The sequence below is a fragment of the Myxocyprinus asiaticus genome, chromosome 22 (assembly GCF_019703515.2).
Source record: "Myxocyprinus asiaticus isolate MX2 ecotype Aquarium Trade chromosome 22, UBuf_Myxa_2, whole genome shotgun sequence".
Taxonomy (NCBI): Eukaryota; Metazoa; Chordata; class Actinopteri; order Cypriniformes; family Catostomidae; genus Myxocyprinus; species Myxocyprinus asiaticus.
In genome coordinates this window covers 26,753,467-26,781,118 of record NC_059365.1, presented here as the reverse complement: position 1 = coordinate 26,781,118, position 27,652 = coordinate 26,753,467, and the positions used below count along the sequence as shown (strand labels likewise).

At 37.6% G+C, this 27,652-nt stretch overlaps 1 protein-coding gene across 1 annotated transcript in view; it reads right to left on the bottom strand.

Moving 5' to 3' along the window:
- Positions 1-2,580: 2,580 nt before the first annotated feature.
- The window catches only part of LOC127413010 (tenomodulin-like), a 68,986-nt gene continuing 43,914 nt past the window's right edge, over positions 2,581-27,652 (bottom strand). Inside the window, exons 3-7 of the mRNA XM_051649785.1 lie at positions 25,960-26,100; positions 22,050-22,157; positions 13,851-14,007; positions 10,476-10,582; positions 2,581-3,676 (exon numbers count right to left, since the gene is read on the bottom strand). Coding sequence (XP_051505745.1) covers positions 3,467-3,676; positions 10,476-10,582; positions 13,851-14,007; positions 22,050-22,157; positions 25,960-26,100 — 723 coding nt within the window. The 3' untranslated portion in view covers positions 2,581-3,466. The remainder of the gene's footprint in view (positions 3,677-10,475; positions 10,583-13,850; positions 14,008-22,049; positions 22,158-25,959; positions 26,101-27,652) is intronic.

Sequence of the window (27,652 nt, the reverse complement as noted above, 5' to 3'; positions counted from 1 at the left end):
TTAGCCTACATGTCAACTAAGCAAAACATACAATATATAAAGTGAAATACTGTATATTATTGTCTGAAAGCTTTATTTTAAAATGTAAGAAATAAAGCACCGGAGATAACACAGTGATGTATTTTGACCAAGTTGTATATGGGCAGAGGGATTTCAATAAACCCTCTCCCCAAGAACAGTTTATCTGGAAAATAATGGGCCAATACTACATGTTGAATTAAGTTTAATGATTTTTTATTTTTTTATTTTTTTCTGTCATAGATTCCAGTTCCTAACATTTATGTTACTGGAATTTTAAAGTTGCAAACAGCAAATGTTTTTCTTTTTTTTTTTTTTTTTTTTTTTTTAACTGTCATCTTGGCCTTATACTGACCCCTAGTGGCATGGATGCCATTGGCGAAATGTGCAATTTACAGTCAGCATAGATAATTTATTCTCATGTGAGTGCACATTATTTTATACATATTTGTCAAAAGGACTATTTATTTTTAGGCAAAACTTACTGAGTGCACCTTTAAGATGTTTTTTTTTCCTCCCAATTTGGAATGCCCAATTCCCAATGTGCTTTTAAGTCCTTGTCGTCACATAGTGACTTGCCTCAATCTGGGTGGTGGAGGATGAATCCCAGTTGCCTCTGCGTCTGAGATCGTCAACCCATGCATCTTATCACATGGCTTGTTGGGTGTATTGCCATGGAGACATAGCGGGTGTGGAGGCTTCACGCCATCCACTGCGGCAGCCACGCTCAACTCAACACATGCCCCACCGAGAACGAACCACATTATAGCAATCATGAGGAGGTTACTGCATGTGACTCTACCCTCCCTAGCAACTGGGCCAATTTGGTTGCTTATGAATCCTGGCTGGAGTCACTCAGCACGCCCTGGGATTTGAACTAGCAAACTCCAGGGGTGGTAGCCAGCCTATTTACCACTGAGCTACCCAGGCCACCCTTTAAGATGTTTTAATGAGTTATAAATTTCCTCTGTTGGTGTTGTGATGTTAGCATACACATACTTGTGTCATGTACATTTTTTCAACACTCAAATTAATCTAGTGAATGGATAAATCAGTAGTTTGTGGTTATTGTTTCATTGTGATATAAAATTGTTTTAACTAAATGTTATTGCAAATGTGGATACAAAATACATAAAGGGAATAAACGCTGCTTACCTTGATTGATTTAAAAACAAAAACCTACTGCACAATCACTGATATTTTACCTTCTATTTAGTGCTGTGCTTATGACTTCTTGTAATCAACAATATGATGGCTCTGCTGATGTTTAAGGTCACATCAAATCAAGTTGAGTCCTGATCTTTCAAAGTATTTTCAGGCATTGAGATAAAAGAAACGGAATGCAATTTAATAAGCTTTCTATGAGGTATTTTGAGTTTGTGCTTTAATCCATTTACTTCAGACCTCTAGTGAGATCTGAGAAAAGAGACGACTGATGAAGATTTCATTTAAAGAGAAAACTGACCATGGAAGCAAAAGAGATAAACATCAAGGTGAGTTTTAACTTTCTGCATCTTTGATTTGTGGCTTTGTGTGGTTGTTTGTCATGGATGATGCATCTTTTGTTTTGAGATGAAAGCCCTCTGCTCTTTTTTTTTTGTTGATATCTAAGAATGAATAGATTTTTATGCTTTAAGTATAAGATTTTTCAAGATTTCCTAAAATAATATATATGACTTATTACAACTTCTTATGTCTTGTAGCTCAACTGATAGAGCATGACACTAGTGATGCCAAGTGGTTTGACTTGAATGCACTGTAAGTTGCTCTAAGTCTGCCAAATGAATAAATGTATGTTGTGTTAATTGTAAATGTAAATCTAATCTTATTTGTTCCTTGTTCCAAGATTAGAAAAACTGCAAATCAAAGTACATAGCAAGTTTACACCTTGGAAATGCAATAGTCTATCCAACCAACAATGAATCTGCAGGAAAGATAACTGCTACAGCAGGTACTGTACTGATGCTTATCAATTTCTCTCATTAAAATTACCAGCATGTTGCATTTATTTCTTTTTCCTTATTGGCCACCAAGTCTTTTAGGTTTTGCTTTTACACAGTAGTAAGTACCAGACATTGAATAAAACCACTTTTTATTCAGAAAGAAGTTGTTGGAAAAACACAAATGTGCATTACACTATGTAAATGCAATTCAAAGACCAAGCATTAGGTTAGATGAGAGAATTGATTGAAACTGTCCCAGACCTGCAATTATGGTGCTAGCAATGTCACTTCTTTATACAATATAGCAATATGATCTGTGTACAGTGCAGTTGTGCACTGCATTATATGGCTTTAAAAAGTTCTTCAAATTTATACAGATTATATTTTGCTTCACCAATACATAGGTTGTTAGCATCATCTGTGTACTTTGATGTGACATTGAGCAGTTCTACTTAAGTGTAAATACACTTTTAAATGCACATTTCATAATATATAAACATGCAAATTACTATAAACCTTACATGGTTCCTCTCATACACTAACAATTAAACAAAACTAGATTAATGACCCTCAGAAAGGGTAATGACATGCAAAACTAAAACTTCACTCACACACAAAATCAAGTTAAATTGATTAATTTTCCTGTTTATTGAGTGATAATGTCTCTACCTACATGTTTTTCAAAGTTTTAAAAGGTCTGAATGGAAGATACAGACCATAGTAACTTACTTTAACCATTTATGTGCAAGTTTGCAACTATTTGTGTTTTACATTTAGTATGGAGGTAAATCAAGGACAGACCAAGATTACTTAATTTGTAAACATGCAAAAGGAGAAAGCAGAGTAATGTATATACACACATAAAATGGCATTCAAAAGTCTGAGTCCAAATGGAAAATTAGGGACTGAAAATTCTAATTTGAACCTTGAAATAAACAAGTTTTAAGTATTTTGAGAAATTGAAAACCAACAAATATTTAAGAATCTGCATTATTACTAATCAAATAAGCAAATGACCATACTATGACTGAGTATAAAAGTATTTTCACAATTGGACTGGGTAAGTTAATCAAAAAAGTAATCCACTACAAATGACTAATTGCATCTCTAAAATTGTAATCAGATTACTGATAAAGACTTAGGAAAATAAATTACTAATTAGTTTCTAAAACATTTTCACAGACGTTTTTGGGGAATGTTTTGCTCAACAAATGACAAATAATGTCTATATTTCCTCCTTATTCATTGTTGCATGCAAGTCACAAGTCAATGACTCGTTAGAAGGCGTGCGCCCTTCAGCTGATGAAATGAAAACTTATTATGATAATGACCTGGTCTGAAATATGCTAAATGTTCAGATGTTTTTCCACACTTTTTTGAAAACAAAGGCTAAAGAATGCATAAAGGTTTGAGCATGTATGTGACATTTCGCACAAATGAAGCTGGTCTACGCATACCCCTGAGCAGCATAGCACCATTTGCTCACAGCACTGTCCCAATTTTCATCAAATCCGTCCCAGCATTCGTGCTATCCACCAGTTGCAGGGCATGACAATCTGACAGATGACCCGTCCTCCCTGGTAATAGTAAGGATATGGCCAAAAGCCACCGAGGGGCTCGTGGTATCGCCGACAGTAGCGGTACCCACGACGACAGTACTGGCAGCAGTATCCCTGCTCATCTAGACTGTTGTCCAATTCCAGCCCAATTTCTCTCTGTGAAGACAGCAGAGTGAGTCAACAGGGTCAGAACAGCAGCCAAACAATACCTGCAATCTCACCACAGGACACATGACCGATAGGGTGATTTCCGCAATATAAAGGCTCAGCTCTGAAGGGAAATGAAGAGTGATTATGGGGTGTAGACATGTGATGACAAAAACCCTGTCATGCTCAGAGATGTCACAAGGATCAGAGTGGCATTTAAAGTAGATGCTCTTGATATGCCAAGCTGGGGTATCAGATATGATATAATGCCCTTGACCTTTCCATTATGCCGGAGGTGGCTTCACTCTGATACGAGTTCCTTAACCTCGCTGCCTGAGCGTTATCAATCAGAGCGACTTTGACACTGGCGGCTGCTGAGATACAATTTCTTTCATCAAAGCCCTCTCACTCATATAAAGGCATTGCCTGGGCACCACAGTCCAAGATTTGCTGGCCTCATTTGAGCACCGAAATGAGAACTCTCTCCCATGCACTCTTGTGCCCTCCATTGACTTTGGCATAAAGCGAATGGCACGTTCCTACAGCAATTAACAGGGTAATGGTAGCCCAACAAGGATCAGTTTATTTGCTCTCCCAGGCAGGGTGTGAATTGGTGTAAGGGCTAAATGAAAGCCGAGTGAAAGGTAAATTGGGTAGAATTAATGGCCCTTGGCCCTCTCCATTGTGATTGTGTATGCGTGCCCTCTCTAGATTACCCAGGGCTGAGTGCCATGCCTAAAATCAGCTGCTACACTGAGTTGGGTTCCGAGAAGTGCCACTTAACTTTGTATCTCCCAAAACTGTTGGAGCAGACAGCAACCTCGACTTGCACTGTTTCATTTCACTGCATTTCAATCTCCCCTAGCTGAAGGCACACAGACAATATGATGTTATCTGCCTGATTAAAAAAAAGCACTGTCACTGGCCTAGTCACCCTAGACATGCACTAGATTGACAGATGAAACATCAGTCTCCAGGTTGACTGGCAACGATGCAGATTTCCTGTTGAGAAATGACGCAAATCAATGGAAGGGCGGATAATTGGTTTGGAATGTGTTTTGTTGCCTGAAAAAAATGACAAAGCATTCATATGCATTTCAAAACGGTCATACTTTGTATGTGTATGTCATAAACAGGTACATCATTATCATTATTGGTTTTTTCCTTCTGAGATTAAGGACAGTGATCTATTTAGAAGTGTGATGTGTCTGTGCAAGTATGTGCCTGTGTGAGATGCATAATGATATGCATTTCTCCTCTGGAGGCCCATCCATCATTATGTTATCCATAAACGTAGCATGTATGAGTTTTCATGAGCTCACTATGCAATGATGAATGGACTGAAAATTGCATTTTCCTAATGATTGGACTACTGCTAGAGAAAGCAGGGTGATCCCTGTAACGTTTGATTTATTGCTCACAAACACACAAAGACAATTACTGATTCATAATGTTTGTCAGGTTTAGGGTCAAGAGTGTTGAGACAACTTTGGAAACAGCACAACAGCTGTCAGTGTAGCACTGTTTGCTTTATCAGGCTTTCACAGAAAACCCCCCTGCCAGCATGAAAGGTGGATGTTATTTAGGAAAATAAGGTTGTTTTTATTTATTTATTTATTTATTTTTTGCTATGTGAAATGATGTGTGATTAGGATAAAACAAACAGACAATGAATGGGATTGTTCCACTGAGGCAAATTAATCAAAGTAATGATCCTGCTGAAATGGGAAAGTGAGTGTTAATAACTTCATGTTTGAGACATTATGTGCCAGTCTATTCTATGTGCCAATGACGGGGAGTGAAGTACTCTGGGAAATGTTGTCAGTCATGCATAAACAAGTAATTAAGAGCAGGTGCCTATAGCTGACTATATCATTTTGTATTAGCCTCACAAATGCTGTCATGTTCCCTGCTATGTTTAACATTAAAGACAGCCCATGAAGCGTGATGAAGTAGCATTTAATGCTAAAAAGTAAGAAAACTGCTTATTTATTATAGCATGGGACATTATACAGTGGGTTCTCAACACCCTGAGGAGTTATTTTACACACCATGATTACTGAGGGGATAAATCATCTTAAACCACACTATCTCAACAGACGCAGATATTTCCAACAGTACTGTATTAAATATACACTCACTGAGCACTTTATTAGGAACACCTATACACCTACATATTCATGCGATTATCAAATCATCCAATCAAATGGCAGCAGTGCAATGCATAAGATCATGCAGATACAGGTCAGGAGCTTCAGTTAATGTTCACATCAACCATCAGAATGGGGAAAAATGTGATCTCAGTGATTTCGATCGTGGCATGATTGTTGGTGCCAGTTGGGCTGGTTTGAGTATTTCTGTAACTGCTGATCTTCTTTGATTTTCACAACAACAGTCTCTAGAATTTACTCAGAATTGTGCCAAAAACAAAAAACATCAAGTAAGCGTCAGTTCTGTGGGTGGAAACGCCTTGTTGATGGTAGAGGTCAACGGAGAATGGCCAGACTGGTTCGAGCTGACAGAAATGCTATGGTAACTCAGATAACCACTCTGTGAAATTGTAGTGAGCAGAAAAGCATCTCAAAATGCACAACACGTAAAACCTTGAGGCAGATGAGCTTAAACAGCAGAAGACCACATCAGGCACTTTATTAGGACTATAGTGTTCCTAATAAAGTTCTCAGTGAGTGTATATTTATGTTGAGTATGTAGTCCTTTGCACATTCAACTATTAAATAATTGGACAGGCAGATTTAAAGAGATAATTGACCCAAGAATTACAATTCTGTCATTGTTTACTCACTCTCACATAATTCCAAACCCTATAAGTCTTTCCTTCTTATGCGGATGTCCCATTGCCTGATTTAAATAGAAAAAGTTACTGTTTACCAACAAAAACACAGTGGTGGCGCTTCAGTTTTTCTTTTTTTTTTTTTTTTTGGCACCCTGGACAAGAACTGCTTTCAATAGGTGCTTTTGAGCTGAAAATTCCTAGAAAGTGCTGTTTGACTTTCCGGATGTTTTATAGCTTTAAATAGTTTTTGGCACATCTATTAATTGAATTTGACCTAAAATATTTCAGTTTTCTCAAATTTAGCCCCTAGCCCCATATTGTTCTCTAGCTCCCCCACCTGCTCCACTGGGAACTGCATCTTTCCCACAAATTGCCTACTTTCCTTTTAAATGGGGGTTGTGCACACATGCATATGTCCACACACACAAGAACACAGAGAGTGATTTTTACAGTTTTGAACATGTAATATGTTAGTAAATAAGTTTGCTAACATGATTTTATATGATAGGATACAATGGGGCTAAAGGCCCCCCAATGGTAAAAGACCTATTGGATGTTCTTTTCTCCTAAATCATTAGCTGGCAGAAATATTACTGCACCTTCCTCAACTTCTGCAACACTGCAACAAATTGTTTGACATTAGTGGGAAGGAATGGATTTGTTGCAATGGACGTGCAAAGTGGGCCTGTTTTGACTGCTGTAAAGGCAATAGAGATTCATTTGTGAAATAAGCATGTACTAAAATTGTAACTAAAATGTACATTGTTGATTTTCTACAAGCAGAATAAATTATACAATGCCAAAAGTGATTTAAATAAATGAGACATCCTTGGCCAATGTTTGCCAAGTTTTTAAATTTTTTATTTTTATAAGAATTATTTAAAAACTATGTTACTCCTTTAATATTAAGAATATGGAATTTGTTCCCCTATCATTGTACACTTTGGGACCACAATAAAACAGACTGTCGTGAACGGGACCTTTAATGCTGTTGTACACAAATCAAGAATTTATAAATTTTTAATGGTTTTCAATACTGATCCTTGTACGGAGAACAAAGGTTTCAGTTTCTTAAGACAATAGGAGGGTTAATTTCCATCAGGATCAGTGGATCTGGACAAACTCACGATTTTACATAATTTATGATATTTCACAGACCACCATCATTGTGATCACCCCTGCTTTTATAAGACCCACTAACCCTGAAGCTGCTGTTGGTAGATTTTAACTTTTCACAAAAGAATCTCACAAACCCTGATTGTAAACGGCTGTTTTTAATTTCCAAAGCAAAACCACTGTGACAGAAATGAGACCAAATATGATCTAACGATGCTTATATGAACAAGACAACCATGTGAGATCTTACGGGATGAACCAGACCCATCTCCACCACTTCAGCGCGCGCTGGCTGTTTGTGAATGGATATGCAACATTTTTCTTTTACTACCTCTAAATCTGTCTTTGCATTTATTTTAAATGCACTAAGTAACTTGTTTAATATATGGCACATTTCTCAGGCTTTAGGAGACTTATGTCTCTGCAGAACAAAAATGGGCATTTCCCAATCAGTGGGCATTTTCAAAGTGGTATAAGTGTTTCAACTGCTTTACAGGATATGCCTACAACATTGAGATTCCCTACTTCATTGGATAGTTGATAAACGCCCATCCTGGTCTGGAAACACCCACTGATTATTACATTGAGATTCCCTACTTTCATTGGAAAGCTGATAAATGCCCATCCTGATTTGGAAATGCCCACTGATTACTACATTGAGATTCCCTACTTTCATTGGATAGTTGAAAAATGCTCAACACGGTTTGAAAACTCCCACTGATTGGGAAACACCCAATATTATTCCACAGAGACCTATACTTCAGCTTTAGAATTGTGTTAAGGGCGTGAGGGTGTGTATTTATCAACCTGTTACATGTTCCACTAAATCATACAAGCTGATTAAATCAAGTTAAAACTGGTTTAGTCGATATTTCAGAATGAACCTACATATATTTCTTCACTTTATAATAAATGTTATTTACATTAAAAGACATTATTATATTATATAATGCTTAACAGATTATTAAAATCGCAGTGGTGCCCATATCCACCATTGAAAGCCGTTAGCGTTCTTGCCTGCTGTGTGAAGGCACAGTTATTCCATATATACAATGACAGATGATAGTGAGTCACTATTAAAAAAAAAAGAAAAAAAAAAAAAAAAAGAAAGCACCCAAAGTGTGATAAAATTAGTCAGTGCTGCTTGTGCATCATATACCAAGTCATCTGAAGGCATATACTAGGTTTGTGGTGAGAAAAGCACTGTTTAGAAAAGAAAAAAAAAAACAACAACAACTATTATATGCCTTTAGACTTTAAATATGATCACAAGCAGCATATGGTCCTTTTTTAAGCTTTAAAGTGAGTCACAATCAACTGCCACTGTATTAAAATCAGGGAATGAGAGATTCTATAAAATTCCTCATTTGGTGTTCCGCAGTAGAAAGATAGACATATCAATGGAACAAAATGAGGCTGAGTAAATGATGACAGAATTTTCATTTTTGAGTGATTCTTTTAACATTAGACATTTAGCACTAACATTTAGTGTCCTACGGTAGGTTTAAAGTGAAGTTATCTTCAACTGTTCCTTGACCGCACAGTGCATCTGAAGTTCAGACAGACGGGGCGAGGCAGGTTTAATCAGTGATCTGCAAGCCAGAATGCTTTTGGCTAGGACCTGGGTCACGATGCCTACCATCAAACAACTGTGGCAAGATTGGACCCAATCATCAGAGACTTATACTCCCAATATAGGTCAAGGACCATGATGCAATTTCTCAGCACAGCCAGATGATAGTTATTCAGTTTGAAGGATATCCAGAGTTGTGCTAGTGCACAACGCATCGGAATGGCAGGACTGGGGAAAGGTCAGACTCGTATATCTCAGGCCTTCTGTCACAGGAACTTTGATGATTATTTTTAAAAAGTGCAAACAGGAAGAGACCTGTAGTCAAATATGAATTCCCTCCTTCCAGTTGCAGACGTCTGCCAGTGGGAGAGCTAAAGAAGGGCTTGGGTCTAGGATTCTCTGAATGGTTTGGGATATCTGGACACCCAGCAGCATCTACATGACTCCAGACTCCAATTACTATGAGCCACATCCCCTCTGACGTTCACAAAAGCCTTTGTTATCGCTCTGCCCACAAACACAGCCCACATGTGCTTAGCCATGGATTTGGCTGGATTGGTGTGTACTGTAATAACCAGCTGATAGAAGGAGAGTATTTCAAAAGGGAAAGGTGGTTTCATCTGGGTTTGCTTTAATTATACGGAACAGTGCGGACCCTGGTTGCTGGATGAGGTGGGCAGGCAAGACATCTCTGGGCCTCTGCAGATAAATGTGCCTTTTTTCCAAAGTTCTTTCTTTTTTCCATCTTCATCTTCTCCTCATTCCTGAGCTCAGAGGATAGAAGTCACAAGCTACAGTGGTTACGGAGGTATATATGTAGGTGTGTGAATTGTTTTGAGCTGTGTAGGCTGAGCTTTAAGATAATTAATCATTGAACATACGCATCACATCATGAAAGAAATAAAGAACACCCTTTGGCTGCTTGATTCGTTCTGCCTTTATAATTAAAGCATGATTAATACATTTATCTTTTCATTAATGAGTGACCTCGGGAGGCTCTCTTTGTGCATCGCTAGCTACATTAGACGCAAAAAGAGTGGCAAGAAAAATTTGTGCAAGGGCTTAAGGGAAACTTGCTTCCTTTGAAGGCTAAATATCCCTCTCCATTAGCTGCAAGACATTAAGGGAGTCTTAAGTGAACTGGCCTGATTTAGGCAGATATATAGAGCAATTTCAATGCCCTGTGGTCCACATGGTCTGTTTTAAGTTAGGAAAGGGAACTTCGATTATGAACAATTTAAATGAAGAAAGAGAGCATGACTATCCAGCTCAACCACAGTCTGAACACGTCTTCTTGTAAAGAATCTCTGGCCTCAGATACTTACATAATCGTTTACTGGTAACTGATCCATAACATCCCTGGCCTGACGTGGCCCTCTCACCTCCAACCCCAGGGTCTCATCCACATCCTCCACATCATGGAACACTGCATCTGGAGGGAGAGAGGCTATGACACACTCATCGGTACACATGCTCTGAAACACTCAATGGATATTTTGATATGCCCTTTGATCTTTCTTAAGAACATAAACCCCTCAAACACTGTAATGTTCTCATTTGGTAAAATCACCAGCAAAAGTTGCTACCACTAATAAAACTTTGGTGTATCTAAGTCTTTGATGAGTTAATCAGTGATTACTTAGAATAGTGTCTGTTGTTTTATGGTTCTTATAATTAGACAGCTTGAGCATTCGTCCCAAGATTCAGTGATTTTTGAAGATTCTTGATATTTACTTAGTTACAGTCACTGATTTTCTTTTGAAGAAGCCTAAAAAAGTAAACAGTGGAGAGTCTGACTCATCCTTCAATTTGTAAAAAAAAAAAGAAGAAAAAAAAAAATCGCATTTACAGTAATGCACTTAGAAAGGAAGTCTATGGGGCAGTGCATTCCAGATGATTTAAAAGCAGAAATGTGAAGTTCTTTTTTTTATATAAAGTGCTATAATATTAATTATTCTATTAATTAATTCTCCTAGGTGTTATTTGAGTTGTAAAGTTGTCTAAATCATCCTTTTAGCAATGAGAATTTAAGGCAGATACACTTTTGCTTATGTGTTACCAACGTAATTCGTGCGGGTGGATTTTTCTCTATCCAAACAGTACTTCGCAGATAGTTACGTCATGCCCCTTTCTGGTATCCCTGTGCGTCATGCAAAAATGACCAGATTACCGGCTTCACATGATCATGACCAGGGCCGTAGCAAGTAATTCTGGGCCCCCTGACTATACTGCTCTGGGCCCCTTACCTATTAAAATAATATTGTTTTGAATTTGTCATGGGCCCCCCTGGACCATTGGGCCCCTAGAATCATTACCATCTTTCACCCCACTAGCTACGGCCCTGATCATGACTAAAGAGTTTGAACATGGTCTTTAATAGCACCTGCTGGTGGAACCCCAAACTGCAAATGCACAGACTGAGTTCAGACTTTGTGCTGAGAATAGACAATGCGCAATGACTTGGCTTGGGATTGATGCCGTTTTCACATATAGATAATCAGAAGATTTTCCCAATGATTATCGATATATATCAGGTTTTTTTCAGATATAAATAGGGTTGCTCGTTGCACAATAGTCTTTGTCTTTCAAGTATAATTCTCAACACAACTTTGGTAAAGTGTGAACGGCAGGGTTAATTAAAGTGGGTCGCACATCGGACACATCTGGCGCGTTCTAAAATTGTACAAAAGTATTTTATATGAAGGCGTGTACGCACTCACCGCAGGCTCGCCGTCTCCGGAGGCTTTTAAAAATTCTGCAGTGCCTAAGTTCAACTCGCATAGTTTTCCATTAAAGAGCACCTATTATGGTTTTTAAACGTGCCTAATTTTGGTCAAAAAACACTTTAATTTGCTCATAATTTAAATTGCAGCATTACCTTTTTTTCCCAGTGTCAAAAACGACTCGTTCAATGATCCATTCTAAAGGATTCATTCTAAACTCCTCCTTTCAGAGAGCCTACTCTGCTCTGATTGGTCAGATGTCCCAGTCTGTTGTGATTGGTCTACTACTTAGTGTAGCGTTTGAGGGCGGGTCAAAGCTGTTCGCGAGCAGCCAATGAAGACCAGAGGTGGGTTTTTTGTTACCAAATTACGTAGGTTAGTACAGGAAGTAAGTCTGGAACTACTAATGACTCGTTTCAGGTGTTCAGAATCGGTTCTTTCTTTTGGGAGTCAATAACTCCATTTGTCGTGCACTTTGATTTTTGAAACTTTGCATTTTTTACATTCACAAACAGCTATATAACGCACTACATGAAAGATGATATTTGAAAAACCATAATAGGTACACTTTAAATTCAACCCAAATCATTATCAAAGGACACAGATTATTTACTCTAATCATTACTGGATAGTATCATGTTTATATGTGTCTTTCATAGAGCCTACGCAATGTATTTTAAGTTACAAGCATGACCTATTCAGTGCTACATACAGCGGGATTGCATAATAAACTACGCCATTTCTAATTGTTCAGTTTGCACATTTAAACCAGTTTCATACACTAACCTGCAAACTCATCAATGTCATTTTGTTAATTCTTGAAGAAGTACAAAAACGTTGGACTTCCATCATCTCATAATGTGTGTGTGTGTGTGTGTGTGTGTGTGTGTGTGTGTGTGTGATATGCCGAAACAGGTTTCAGTAAATGTTATGTCACCCCCTTGAAGTCTCCCAAAGCTATTACATCAGACTACATTAAATGAAATGCAACTGGCAGTGTATTGGAAGCACACAAATTAGACTTCTAATTTAAATGTCGGCTGATGTTAATATATCGATGCCTCATATACAGTATGTATCGGTAAAATAACGTGCCGATCAATAATCAGTATATTGATATTTTATGACATCCCTAGCAATCACCTATTTCTCACAAAAATAGTAAATTAGATGTTGCGCCACTTCATGAATGTACATAGACCTCCCTTATATACACCCACAGAGAGCACAAACACTCCCACAAAGTTGCACCTTATCTGGTATGGAAATTGCACTTGGATTTATTGCTCTCACAATTAGAAGAAGCGTACAGTTGTAGATCATAGCGTTGTGCCTATGCAGGTATGAAAATAGAGCCCATAATCTTTTAGCTATGCAAGCTCGATTTCGTATGTTGTTACATTTCAAAATGTGTCAGACCTCAATTCATGCATTATCAATGTTGCCACAAGGGGTGCTATAGCATACATTAACATGAACTGTCCCCTTTTACATTGAGTTTTTTCTTTCAAGTCAACTACTGTCATGGTGGAGCAACAGTATAAAGAGAATTTTGCAGAGAAAGTAAGTTGAAGTCTATATATTTATAGCAACTTAATAACACATCCAGTTTAATGACACAGGCTTTTGAAGGTAATTCTTTCGCCCTCTTGAGAACTTAGGTTTGTTACTACCACAGTTACGCAAGAACGCACGTGAAGCTATTTGAACCAGACCACGCGTTGACAATGCAGTGGCCAAGCTCTCATCTACTGTATATACAGTACACCCCATATACATCTATTGTAAGTGCATTACAGTAAACATGATTTTTGCTTGGTTTTACAAATTAAGGGACAAATCTGGATTATTTTCTGAGGTAATCGAGAGCATATGGCAGATACTGTCAGTAGAGTTCAATTTGCATCGAACCCGGAATATTCCTTAAAGGTTTATTTTGATTTAGAGTTGGTGAACTCTTGTTTGTTGCCCTGGTACCTCTGAGAGGGGAAGGGTGGATCCAGTGGATGGGCAGCTCTTGGCAAATCTCCCATATCTTGGAATTGAGCAGGAATGTTCTGTTGGAGATGGGCTCCTCAGCAGGGATCCATATTTGAGTGTCCACCTGCATATCTACCTCGCCAGTCTTACCCACCTGTGAATACAATGTACATTGTAACAACCTGCAGCCTAATATTTCTTTCAACAGCCCAACCGAGATAAAGCGGGGGACTCGCATTATTTTATTGCATTGGATCATTTCATCCTCTCTCCACAGGGAACCAGAGCACTAACTGCTGACCACAGCTAAAATATTTCATTTGACCTCTCTTAAAGACCAAAGCTGTACCTTCCAGTGAAACAGACTTATTTCTTTCCTAGTACATAGTATGCCCTTTTCTTTCTGCAGGCACTAGTGGTGTTGCATTTTAATTCAACAGCAATGAGGGTAAAAAATCTGACTTTAAAATGACTTTAAAGTCTGTGTGCTATGCTGGTCGAAGGAATGACTTATTGTTCAATCCTGCAGACACAATAAAGCACAGCATTGTGCATCCACCCTGGCAATTAAACATCTAATTATACGACTGATATTAATATACTTAATTTGTTGGTTCTGCAGTTTATGATCTGTAAAGTAAACTATTATTGCTTAATGATAGTGATTGCATGTCAGTTTGATCTAATGGAGATCTAGGAAGGGGTGTTGGGTAATATAATCAAATTAAGTATGTGTTTGTTTAGCTTGTAGTTATGTATAAATAGAAATACAAACAAACTCATCACATATTCCCTTGTTAATTAGTAGAGAGGCCAGCGAAATGGCTCACATGACAAAATATTTTTTACAAGGTGATTTTCTCCCAGTCTAAAGCTTAATTGCACATTAGTTAAGCTTGATGTAGAATCCTGGGGCTATTGTCTGAACTACAATCATTTATATTGGGTTCCTCTCTTTCTCTTCCATTCTCTCTCCCTCTCATCCCGCTGCTCTTGTTTTATTAGAAGTCATTTTTGTAACATTTCTTGTTTGTTGGGAAGTGACACCGCACTGACCTGTAGCCATTCCGGTTCCGCCTGATTAAAAGCTTCACTCACTCCTCTGCTCTTTGTGTAAAGTGCAGCCTTTAAAACAGTTTCTTCACTCCAGCCCCCTCACTTGCATATCATGCTAAACTAATGATGAATAGGAGGACAGCCTGTCAGACTCGAGCAGTGAAGGCTGTTGTAAGCTTGAGCGAGACGTGAACATAGCGTCAGCTTAACTACAGCGTAACTGCAGCTGCAGACTCGACAGGGCTTTCACACTGGAAGCGTTTTTATAGCGTCACAGCAGTGGCTCTATATAGAAAAATACTGTAATTTCTATGTTACTACAGTGAGTATTTATTTGAATAAAGACCATTATTTATAAAATGGTTATCAGGAATGGGTCATTGATAAGTATTACAAACGTGAAATCTTATTTACTGTACATGAGGAGGAGGACCATATTTGCATCTAAAAGGTAAACAATAGAGCACTTTGTGCTTCTTCACCACCACAGTTAGTCTTGTATCATCCATTGTTGAACACGAATGAGGTAAGTTCTGAATTTACCAATGTCACGGTCTGTCATGTGCATGTGTTTACAAGTGAAAGCAAACTCGGCTGTGAGTGGGTATTGCCGAAACCTATAGACCTGTTCTATGTTTAATAATACATAAAAGACAATATTCTGTCCCATATTTTCAGGCTTATAAGTTGTAGTTTACTGTAGTTTTAAATGATAAACCGTACTTCTGATTAAGATCTATAATTGAAATAGTTTAAATTGGTTTAAATTTTTAAATCTCCTGGAATTTCTTTTTTTCTTTTCATTTGTTTTTCAGATGTGCTCTGACTCATACAATATAAAGACACACTAGACTACTAATATATGCATATTCTGTGCATTGTGTACTTTTTTTGTGTCAAATCACTTTCATTTTATCTATGAATAGTGCATGGTCACTTTAATTGAGCACGAATGGCGCTGCAAGCTCACATTACGCTCTGACGCGCTGCTTCCGATGAGAATGCTCTAATCTGTTATTATGGATGCCGGAAAAAATATACTCTGCTCACGCGCCGATCATGCTTGCAATGTGAAACGGGCGTTAACCTAAAATTAAAACTAGGGCCAGCAGTGCAAACAAGTTTAAGGGTGGATTCTCTCAAGGGATTTTGAGAGGTTTGCGGAATAAGTCATTCAAGGGAAAATAGCAAAACTGAAATAAGTCTAGGTGGAATGATGACAATAAGAACACATTGTTAATGCTAGTGTAATTTATTCAAGGCTGCATGCTGCAATTTCCACGATTCTGTGCATTCTGGCATTCAAGAAAAGCATCAGAGGCTATCGTATATGCTATCTAACATAAAATTAACCTAGCATGAAAAGTAGTTAGTTTTAAGCACATCAAATGTCTATATTCCCAACATTTTGCTACCGAATGTTCTCGTACGACATCAACCCAATTCTGCCAAATTAATGACAAGCGCTCAGAGGTTGCGCGAGAAAAAAATCTTTATCCGTCACTCTGATGGACTGAGTTGTAAAATTTCCATCATGGTTTATTTTTATCCGTCATACTTTGTTTTAGTTTTAAAAGTACTGCATTGATGGGACATTTTTAGCGTCCATTGTAATGGCATATAGAGTAGATAACAGCATATAGGTTTAAATAATACCTTTTTTTACTCCAAAGTAAAGTAGCGAGTCTGGTGAAACCAATGGGTTCCTGGGTGAGGTTCTACCTGTCAATCAACCGCTGGTTAAAACATGATTTTAAACTTTGCCGTTTACGTGTGGCTTTTAAAGGAAATAAACGTCCAATCGGAATATTTGAAAATGCACATACATAGTAAGCACAAGTTCACAGAACTTTTTCAATGTGCCTGAAATCACAGACCACACATCTCTGAAGCTCTTATGCAAGTAGCCTACTCTAAAATAACTGACAATTCTGCTCTAATCTATGCCATACGAAATGTGACAAATGTGGTTAATAGTAATACAATAACTGATAATGGTAAATCGTTGAATAATGATTATCAATTAATCAAACGTTTAACCATTACCTCTGATAATCATCAAAAAATGATGATCAATTATCCAAAGGATAACCATTACCCTCAAGATTTTCCCTAATCATTCACTCATGTTTAACTATCAAGCCGTTGTCCTGTCTCTATTATCATCAACCACTGAATTATCACTGGTTGTATTATCACCTTGTGGCTATGCAAATTAGATGGCCGTTCTTCGGTGTGGCACATTCAATTTCTTTGGTTTGCGGGCTGTTGCATGCTACAACGTACAAGCATTAATGTGAAAATGATGTGAGCAAACACTGAACGAACAACCGAGAAATCTTATAATACACACATGTATTGACTCTCACAGCAGCTGCACTATTCTGTTGGAAGCCATGTCCTTTCTCCAAGCGCATAGAATTCAAATACTTAGAAGGGATTCGCGCTCTCATGTGTTCAAGTCTGACAAGACCAGGCAACAGTGACATCTGTTGTCTTTGCAAAATAATGAAATCTAATCGAGCGTTCATCTTATTCATGTAGCAACCAATGAAATTGAATGTGCCACACAGAAGTACACCCATAGCCACAAGATGATAATACAAGGAGTGATAATTCAGTGGTTGATGATAACAGAGACGGGACAACAGCTTGATGGTTTGAGTGAATGATTATCTAAAGGGAAACACTTGAAGGTATACTTTGGATAACTGATAATCGTTATTTGATGATTAACAGAGGTAATGGTTACACGTTTGATTAATTAATAATCATTATTCAATGATTTACGATTATCAATTATTGTATTACATTTAACCACATTTGTTGCATTTTGTATGCCATACTAAACATGCAGTAACACACTAAAATTATGACTGATATATGCAGTCTTTAATTCAGAGTCTCAGTCCTCGGAATCAGAACACAACTGGTCAAAAGAGACGCATAGTACCAGGTGTTATTGGTGAGGGTCCCTCCTAGTACACATCTTAATACCAGGCAATAAACAGTACACACACACACACACACACACACACACACACACACACACACACACAGAGCAGGAATGTGTGTGAGAGAGACAGTTAAGTCAAAAAAAACGTTTCTTAATTTTTTTATCTGTCAAAATGACTGACAGCATTTGAAATTATCCATCAATGTTTCCAAAAATCGGTAAATGACAGAAAATTTTCGGTTAACGCAAACCCTGCAAGTGCTATCTTCCATCAGATATTTTTGCATCAATAGACCTTATTCACAGTAGCATCATCTTTGATTTTTAATGGGAATGACAACGAGGCTGTGAGGGATAGACTTACCATCTCTTCAATGGCACGCACAAAAAAGCTCCTAGATCACATCTGATTTTCCACAACTCATGTTGTCTGAAGTTTTTTGTCTAATGAATGTTCTTGAAAAGATGTTTTTTTTTCAATGTTTTGTCCAAAATCACCTTAAACTGCAGTACAGCCCATTGAAGAGACTGTACGTCTATCCCTCACAGCCTCTTTGTCATTCCCATCAAAAATCAAAGATGGCGCTGCTGTAAAAAAGGTCTATTAAAATGTGTTTACCCTTTCCTGTGGCGCTTCTGTGCAACCACAGCGACACGGGTTCTCATCCCAAAGCCCTGTGAGCCCCTCAATCTTCTCTTGAATCGGCTTCGCCTATATATTATATGCGTGAGGAGCTCCGGTCTTCTGTTGGAGCGCGGGACCTCGTTACATTTGGCGGTTCTGATGATAAAGATGATGCCGAATCCCTTGCGAATGGTCCAGTGTTGTCGAGTGATTCCCTCCTAAAACGAGCGGCGAGCTGATGCGCCCGTTTCCCGCTCCGCGGATGCGTGGCGGGTCTACACGGCTACACGATTCAGTTCATACGCCGGCCACCTTGCTCCCAAATTCACTAGGTGGGGAAATTAATAATTATTAATCACACTTGAGGTGTGTATTAATGAATATTGTACACAACCGCTTCCCGGCGGTGAGCGGCGCTCAGTCTCATCTAATGAGCGAGCCGACGCGCCTGTTATCACACGGCTACACAATTCAGTTTGAACGCCGGCCACCTCGCTCTCAGTTTAAAATGAATCTTCCCTCCCAAATTCACTAGGTGGGGAAATTAATCTTTACTAATCACACTTGAGGTGTGTATATTGAATGCTGTCACTGTCCTGTGTGGTCTGTGACATCCTAATTAATTTCATCCCTCCCAAATTCACTAGGTGGGGGAATTAATCATCACAAATCACACTTGAGGTGTGTATATTGAATGCTGTCACCACCCTGTGTGGTCTGAGACATCCTGATTATTTCCTTCCTCATTACTAATCACACTTTGAGGCATGTATTGAATACTGTGCACAACCGCTTCCCGGTGGTGAGCGGCGCTCAGTTACATCTAGCGAATGAGCCGACACGCCATTTTCCCGCTCCGCAGATGAGGGGCGGGCCCTCAAGGCCATGTCCAACTGGGTTTTAAAGATGGTCGGATGCGGCTGCACGATTCGTTTTGTACGCTTGCTCTCAGTTTGATGTTAATCTTCCCTCCCGAAATCATTAAGTAAGGAAATTAATCATTACTTATCACACTTGAGGTGTGTATTGGATGCTATCACCGCCCTGTGTGGTCTGTAACATCCTAATTATTTTCCTTCCTCCGGGACTGGGATGCTATTCAAAATGTTGTTTCTGTGAATTGCATTCAATAAGAACATTCTCACAAAAGAGCGAAGCACTCATTGCATGAGTTGCACACACATTCTGCTACACGTTTCAATATGGAACGCCAAAAGGGTCATATTTCACCAATGGTGTCCTATCATCCATAGTCCCGTTATAAATGAGCTGTGATGGTTCGGTATGCAGAAAATTCACAAACTCTTCGATAGAGATTGTTTAGAACTGAAATATACAGTTTATAAATAAAATAAAATAAAAAAAATACCCTATGGTCTGTCCCTAGCATGTTCACAAAGTGCATCAATGCAGCACTCTTTTTTTTATTTATTTATTGGAAATATAAGTTTATCAATAACTACAAACCAACCTTTGGTCCCAGTCCCAAGCAAGTTTGCCTATACTATAGTAGCTTAATGTAGGCTAAATTTGCAACACTGATTTAATTTTTATGTTGATTTAATATTTTTGGATAGAAAATTACAAAATCACACAAAAAAGGGTTTAAAACTGTATCTAGACATGTATCACATTTTGGTAACAGTGTTGCAAAAACTGCAAACTGCATTTACAATGAATAGAATAAACAAAACAGCTCAAATAATATTAAGTTCATTATCAACATTTTCAGAAGGTTAAGCACCTCCTTTCACTGACCTTTCAAAAAAAGTTTTATTAAGTGTGTCACCCTCTGTTTGGTATACCAAATAACTATATTAGTGGAAAGTGCCATGTACTGAAAGTAAGAATAGGGACTGAGGTGAGGGAAAGACCATGCTTATCCAGAGACTTAAGGGTTGTGCTGGAAGACAGGCCTTGATTTCATCGGGAGACATTTGAGCAGTTGGAGACTAGAGGAAAGTTCAGGGCATTCATCATTTCCCAGACTGAATAAATTGAAAATGGTAAACAAACTGGCAGCATACAATTTATGCTTGTCACCTGGTTGTGCTCACAGGCTGCTTTATTTCCTTATCAGTGGTTTGCAGTTTCTCCTCAGCCAGCATTGTTTTGTGGTGAAGCGTGTTAAGGCAGCATGCTCTGGGACCGCAGTCGCATGCCCTGTGGCTCAGCTGCACTTGGAGCTAATAATGTGGGTTTTAACCTCTACTTCCTTAACATGCTCACAACCTTGGAAAGAATGGCCTGCTTCTCTCTCTTTTTTAGACACAAGCAATCTTTGGTTTCAATAGCAACCTGATTTATCTCAGGCCTCCATGCTGGTATGTGTATAATCCAAGATTTAGAGAAGGCAGAAATGTAAATAAAGAGAGTCCGCAACCCTGAAGCCCATTTCTGGCATTTTTAACATTGTTAGTCACTGTTTATTCTGTTTATCCAATACATGAGAGATCATTTAAGTAAACGTTTTCCTGGTTAGTTACATCTTTTTGGTGCAAACAGCTTGCTCCATCTTGCACCATGTGTCCCGTTCCCCTCTGGAGTTCCAGGCACATCTCTGTCTCCTTGTCTCTTTTGTTGTCTCTCTCTCTCTCTCTCTTTCTCTCTCTAGCCCCACTGTTTCAATCCTGGCCAAACACTGATTGATTTCACATCTGTGAAATAAAGCTTAGCCGAAAAATCTAATTAGGTTTCACAATGAGCAAAAAAGGGAGAAATGGCAGCGACATATGGCGTTTGCTTCGCAATTAGTATCTGTAAACATGGATTAGACATTAAAACGATGAGTGAGAGGACATGCAGGCTGTTCTGCCTATAATACCTTCTGTTCCAAAAGTCAAAGAGGATGTCTGGGACTTGCAACAACAATAGATCAGTGTATTTTTAATACAAATCGCAAAGGAACACTACCATGCACTCCCTCCTTCCCTCAAATATGAACTGCGACAGAAAGAGAGTTTAGCACATTCGAAACCGCCTGCCATTCTCGGTGACACCGATAAATTGGATGTTTGATTGATAGAATTTTGCCCATCACTCTTGCCGAGCATCACAGACAGCCATTAGAGCAGGAGAACAGAGATGAATCACTTCAGACCTGAGTCAAGTGAAATTTACGGAGCAAACATCTTCAAATACCATTTTAATGGCTTACCTTTCCCAAGGACCTCTCTCTCTCCTTAAGGCTATTTGGGCTGAGGCTTCAGAGGAGATGATTAAAAATTAATATTAGTTCAGGATTGACGGCAAACACCATTTGATGTGTGCCACAAAGGGTTATGGGATTGTGGACTTGCAGGTGGATTCACAGCCACAGGAGAGCCAAGTTTATACTTTTGTAGAAACTACTGGAGGGGAGATGAGATGGGGGGTGGGGTTCAGGGCATTTGGTGGTTGGTTGGATGGTGGATAAATTGTGATGGTTGGAGTAAGTTTCATTTTGCAGGCCTTACATCTTTCTTCTGATGACCTCTGTTGCAAAATTCATATTTTTTTTCCCATTTCTGTTTTACTGAAGCAAACCACTGAAAGATATAAATGCTTGGGGAGATTATACCTCTACATCCGCATTCTTTGCATCCGTTTCAATCAGCTTGGGCAGCTCCTTGGTTTGAGTCCTGATGTAGCATCTCTGGTGCTTGGCAAAACGGATTCCCATAATTCCCTAGAAGACACAGATATTAATTATATAAACTCTATTTATTGCATAATTCAAAAGCAATTGATCTCGAATACTTTTTCAAAATAATCCAAAATCTTTTCATCACAGCATGTTATATAACTAATGCAACAAGAATAATTTTCCAGCCACAACACAAGATTTTAAGTCTACAATCCTAGACAGAAGAGAAATATATGATAAAATGTAGGCAAAGCCCATTGATTTGCAGCACTTATGGTCTGTGTTGCGAAGCTAATCTGTTTGGTGAAGTGAAGAGCTTTTTTTACTGAAAGCCACAGCTGATGGTCTTCTATACAGAATTCATTGCTTTACACTTGAAAAGAGAAAAAACAATTTGAGTAGGAGCATCCGAAGAAAGTTCTCAGTTACTGTCTGAAAGTAGTCTTCAAGGGAAATAAAGGCTATCACATTTCAGACTCTTCACTCAGTAGGATAATATATATATATATATATATATATATATATATATATATATATATATATATATATATATATATATATATATATATATATCTTGCTGCGTTCAGGAATACATTAAGTAATCCACACAGCCCACAACTGCTCTCATTTTTCTGTTATATAGGATAAGAAAAGTGAGAGTGAGTGCAATCCCATTAGAGTTTAATTATTTTGGCAGTATTACAATTGACATAACATTTACGCATTTTGCAAAAATATTTATCCAAAATGACTAACAATGCATTCAAGGTATACATTTTGAAAATGTTATGTGTTTCCATGAAATCAAACCCAAAACCCTGGCATTGCTATGTTCTACCATATACAGGAACAAATTAGTTGTAAATTTTTTTTAAATAAAAGCATCTTTCAAAAATCTGTTTAATGGCACACTAACAACACTTGGAGAAACAAGAATTTGTATTTCACCTAAGCTCACCAGTTAGCATAAACAGTAAACTGTTATGAGAGGAGTGAAAAGGAGTGCATTTTTTGTGGCGAAAATGATTGTGACAAATTGCTCTTCAATTTCTGGTAATGGCTTGCTTTCACACGCAAGAAGGACCTATCTACCGATGAAATGCATTTATTGCTGAGCCTGATCAACTGATAATGGAGAGACTCTTCATTACAGGGGGGAAAAAATAGGAAAAGAATGTGATTTAAGAAAGAGTGTTGGAGTTGCCATTAGCCAGATTAAATGTGTGCATGCTCTGTCACAGCTTTCCAACTCAACAATTATTCAGTTGGAAGCTCTGAATGATGCAATTGGCAGAAAAGGTGAAATTATTGACACATTAGTTGTATGTAGATGCCCACACCTGTTTCCGCCAGCATAGGTATTGGCTTGAGAGACAACAAATGCTGCTTCCTTAATGTTGGTGAAGTCAACGACTGGAGCTAAACTGATTTAGTATTGAAGAATCGCTATTAACAACATTTCCAGATCTGAGATCAGACATAATCTTTGTCTGGGTAACTGACTCTTGCAGTATACAGTTTCTGAATTAGGAAATCATTGACAAACTTTGACTTTGTTAAGAAATTCCCTCTGCATGTTTACCGAACTTTCTTATCATCAAATGGGCCGTAAGATAGCTCATCTTGTCTTCTTGTGGGACAGACTAATCATTTTTATTCTCAGCACTGATGGACAGAGACAGTGATTATTGCTCTCAGACACTTTTGTTACTGGTTTTTACAAGACTACATTGACTGCAGTAAATGAAAAAATGTGCAATTCACACATGCAGAAATGCTTTACTTTTCTTTCAGTTCTTTTGCACTTGTTTGCATTTTATCCTTTTCTCAAACTGAGAACTGAAATTTGTGACTCCAGAATTACCTTTATATATTTAGTATTAACATTTTTATACATTCACTTTATTAGGAACACTATGGTCCTAATAAAGTGCCTGACGTGGTCTTCTGCTGTTGTAGCCCATCCGCCTCAAGGTTTGACGTGTTGTGCATTCTGAGATGCTATTTTGCTCACTACAATTGTACAGAGTGCTTATCTAAGTTACTGTAGGCTTTCTGTCAGCTCGAACCAGTCTGACCATTCTCCATTGACCTCTCTCATCAACAATGCATTTCCGCAGAACTGCCGCTCACTGAATGTATTTTGTTTTTGGCACAATTCTGAGTAAACTCTAGAGTGAAAATCTCAGGAGATCAACAGTTACAGAAATACTCCATCCAGCCCGACTGGCACCAACAATCATGCTACGGTCGAAATACTGATATCACATTTTTCCCCATTCTGATGGTTGATGTGAACATTAACTGAAGCTCCTGGCCCGTATCTGCATGATTTTATGCATTGCACTGCTGCCACACAATTGCCTGATTAGATAATCGCATGAATAAGTAGATGTACAGGTGTTACTAATAAAGTGCCATGAGATACATTTATATATCCAGACTTATAACTATATAGTCAAATTTATAACTATATATTTAGATTTCTAAGTATGTATTAAAATGTATAAATATAAATCTGAACATGAAAATGTATACATTTATATTTATAAATATATATTCAGATTAACAATTACATATTCAGATTTATAACAATATATTCAGAATTTATAACTATATATTCAGATTGATAGATATACATTTGGATTTAAAATTATATATTGAAGATTTCTAAATATATATTCAAATTTATAAATGTATATTCAAATTTACATGAGATATTCAGATTTATAAACATATATTTAGATTTAAAATTACTGTATATATTCAGATTTATAACTGTATATTTAGATTAACAATTATCTATTCATATTTATAACTATATATATTCAGAATTTATATAATTATTTCCTGTTTTGGACAAGCTTTGTTTCAAGAGTGTTGATATTTATTTTAACAGCACTGGAACTTAAACTGTTTTAAATATTCTAAGACCAGCAAACCAATTTAAGCTACTTTAAACTAGTCTTTTTAGCATAGGCTGAATCACAGCTGATATTCAGTACAACAGTACTCTTGCTTGTGTGATATTGCTTAAATAAATATTCTGAAACAAGCAATGGAAATTCACTGGTACCTTTTGTTGCAGTTACATTGGCTATATATTACTGTATTATTCTCTTTGCTCATGCTGGAGGAGCCTTTATGGATTTTGGGTCATAACACCGTCTATGATGTGTTTCCTTGGCTTTCCGTATAAGATGCGTTTGTGGGATTTTCATCTTTTCTTTAGTGTCTGGAAGTTGCTTCGAGTTGTCTAAAACAATAGAGAAAGGATTTTGCTTGTGTTTCTGCTGACATTACCACTTACATTTCCATTCATGGGATGTAGCCTTTGGGCTCTTTGGAGATGGTTTGTAGATTTAGTGTGTGTAAATGACTTGCAACATACCTCTATCACAAAAATCAATTCCAAAGTCTGCCCTGAGCCAACCATTAGTAGAAGTTACAGGAAAAATGATTGGTGCTCCAACTACCCTTTCATTTAAATCAACATGTTATTTGAATAATTTTGCCTGTTCTCTTGCTTTGTGGTCTCCCATAGCAATGCCCTGAGTGAAACTAATCTCTTTTGTGGCTTTGCTCCACTGACCATAGTAATTTAGGAAGAAGATGGGGCAAGCAACAAGTGTGTAAATGTTTATGTGAGATGTCATTGCTGCCAGTTTTATTTTGCTTAGCACAGTGTTTTTCAAAAGATTCAATGTCATCTGTCTGAGAGAAAAGGAAAATGCTCTGTCCGTATTTGACAGCAGCTCCTAGGTTGAGACTTGTATCATAAGAATGCATGCTGAACCACAAACACCAAAAGAAAAATATTTCAAATATATGTCTTAACCCTCACATTTTTAAAATCGTGCACCTCCAGGACCTCGTCAGTGCTGTTTCCCATCCTGAAGATCTCGGTGAGTTGGGCTGGAAGGATTTCCAACATACTCTCAGTCTCCATTCCATCCAGTACAGCTTTATATTGGTGATCATACACCTGTGGAGATACATACAACCCAATATATCAAATTTAAAACACAGTACCTTTGAAATGTATCAAATGCATGAATTTCATTGCATTAGATAACAAAATTTCAAACCAAGTGGCATCTGTGAACAAATTATACTATGCTTTTCAAAGAAATAACTTCACTTGTCTTAGCCATTTTTATAATTATTTTTAACCAGCTGCTCTCAGGGTAATTTTTAATGGATGTATAAAGTCATGTTTTGCTAGCAATATATTTCTATAAAATAAATGCTGTGCGCTTTGATGTTTTGTCATCTAATGCAACGACTTTCATACATTTTTAAGTGTGGCTGAAATGTCCAAAAAACAAACAAACAAACAAAAAAAAAACATTTGTGGGGGGTACCTAGGAAGTAGGAACTCATTGCCTCTTAATATGAACACACAATATCTGTCCTTATTCCTTATTAAAGCAAGAATCATAGTTTTGTCAAAGCCATTCAAGTGTATATGGTGTTTTAGATTGACAGGCAGCATGACTACAGCCTCTATTAATAAATGAGATCTGGCAGTTGCCCTTAGTCAGAATGTAAGCATGCTTCATGTAGACTCAACAAAAAAAAAATCTGATTTGCCTGATTGTCTGAGGTCTTGGAATCAGTATATGACTTCACTCGGTTGCCAAACCTTGCAGCACTGCTGTTTATCTCATCTGCTTTCTTAAATGCTGTTTTTGGGCATGCATGGGTGGCTCTCCACTGTCTATAGAAATTATTCATGTCAACCAGCCAAAAACCCTGCTATTAATATTTATGTGTGTGTTGTGTTATGATGAGAAATTACATTGCTGAGCTCACCCTCATTTGTCTCAGTAGCAATTCTGAGTAGTATGTTATGCTTAGACATAAGGCAAAAGATGCACGTACACACGCACACAAATATAATACTACATCAAGATTAATGTCACAAATCAATGTGTTTTCTGATTATTAAAGTGCTTTATGCAGCATAGCATAGAGCAGTAAACAGCTAATTTAATAGATACTTGTTTGTCAAATTGCCAGCTCTGTTGTGAAGGGTGTAATATATTGAAATTAGCTTCAAAGTAACTTCTGCATGAATCAGAATTTATATTCATCTGTATACAAAGAAGAAGTTATTTAAAGACATAAGAACACAAGCGTCATGTTAACAGGACTGATCCATGTGTTCTAAAAAGAAAGTAAGGTCACACTTTATTTGACATTCATACTGTGTATTTACATCGGTAATTACTGAATAATACTAATCAACTACATGTATTTGCTGTGAAATTATTTTGTATCTGCTTGTACTTAACTATTGATATTGTTAATAATAACATGTAATTTGTGTAACATAGACACTGTAAAATAAAGTGTTACAGAGTGAAATTTAGAACATTCGAAGGGTAGAGATGCTATTAAATGTGTATAATTTTTTGTGCAGTTTGAAGGGCAAGGCAACATTTATTAATGCCATTCTGGCTTTATTGATAGAAACTTAAAGGGATAGTTGACCCAAAAATGAAAATGCTCTCATCATTTACACACCCTCATGT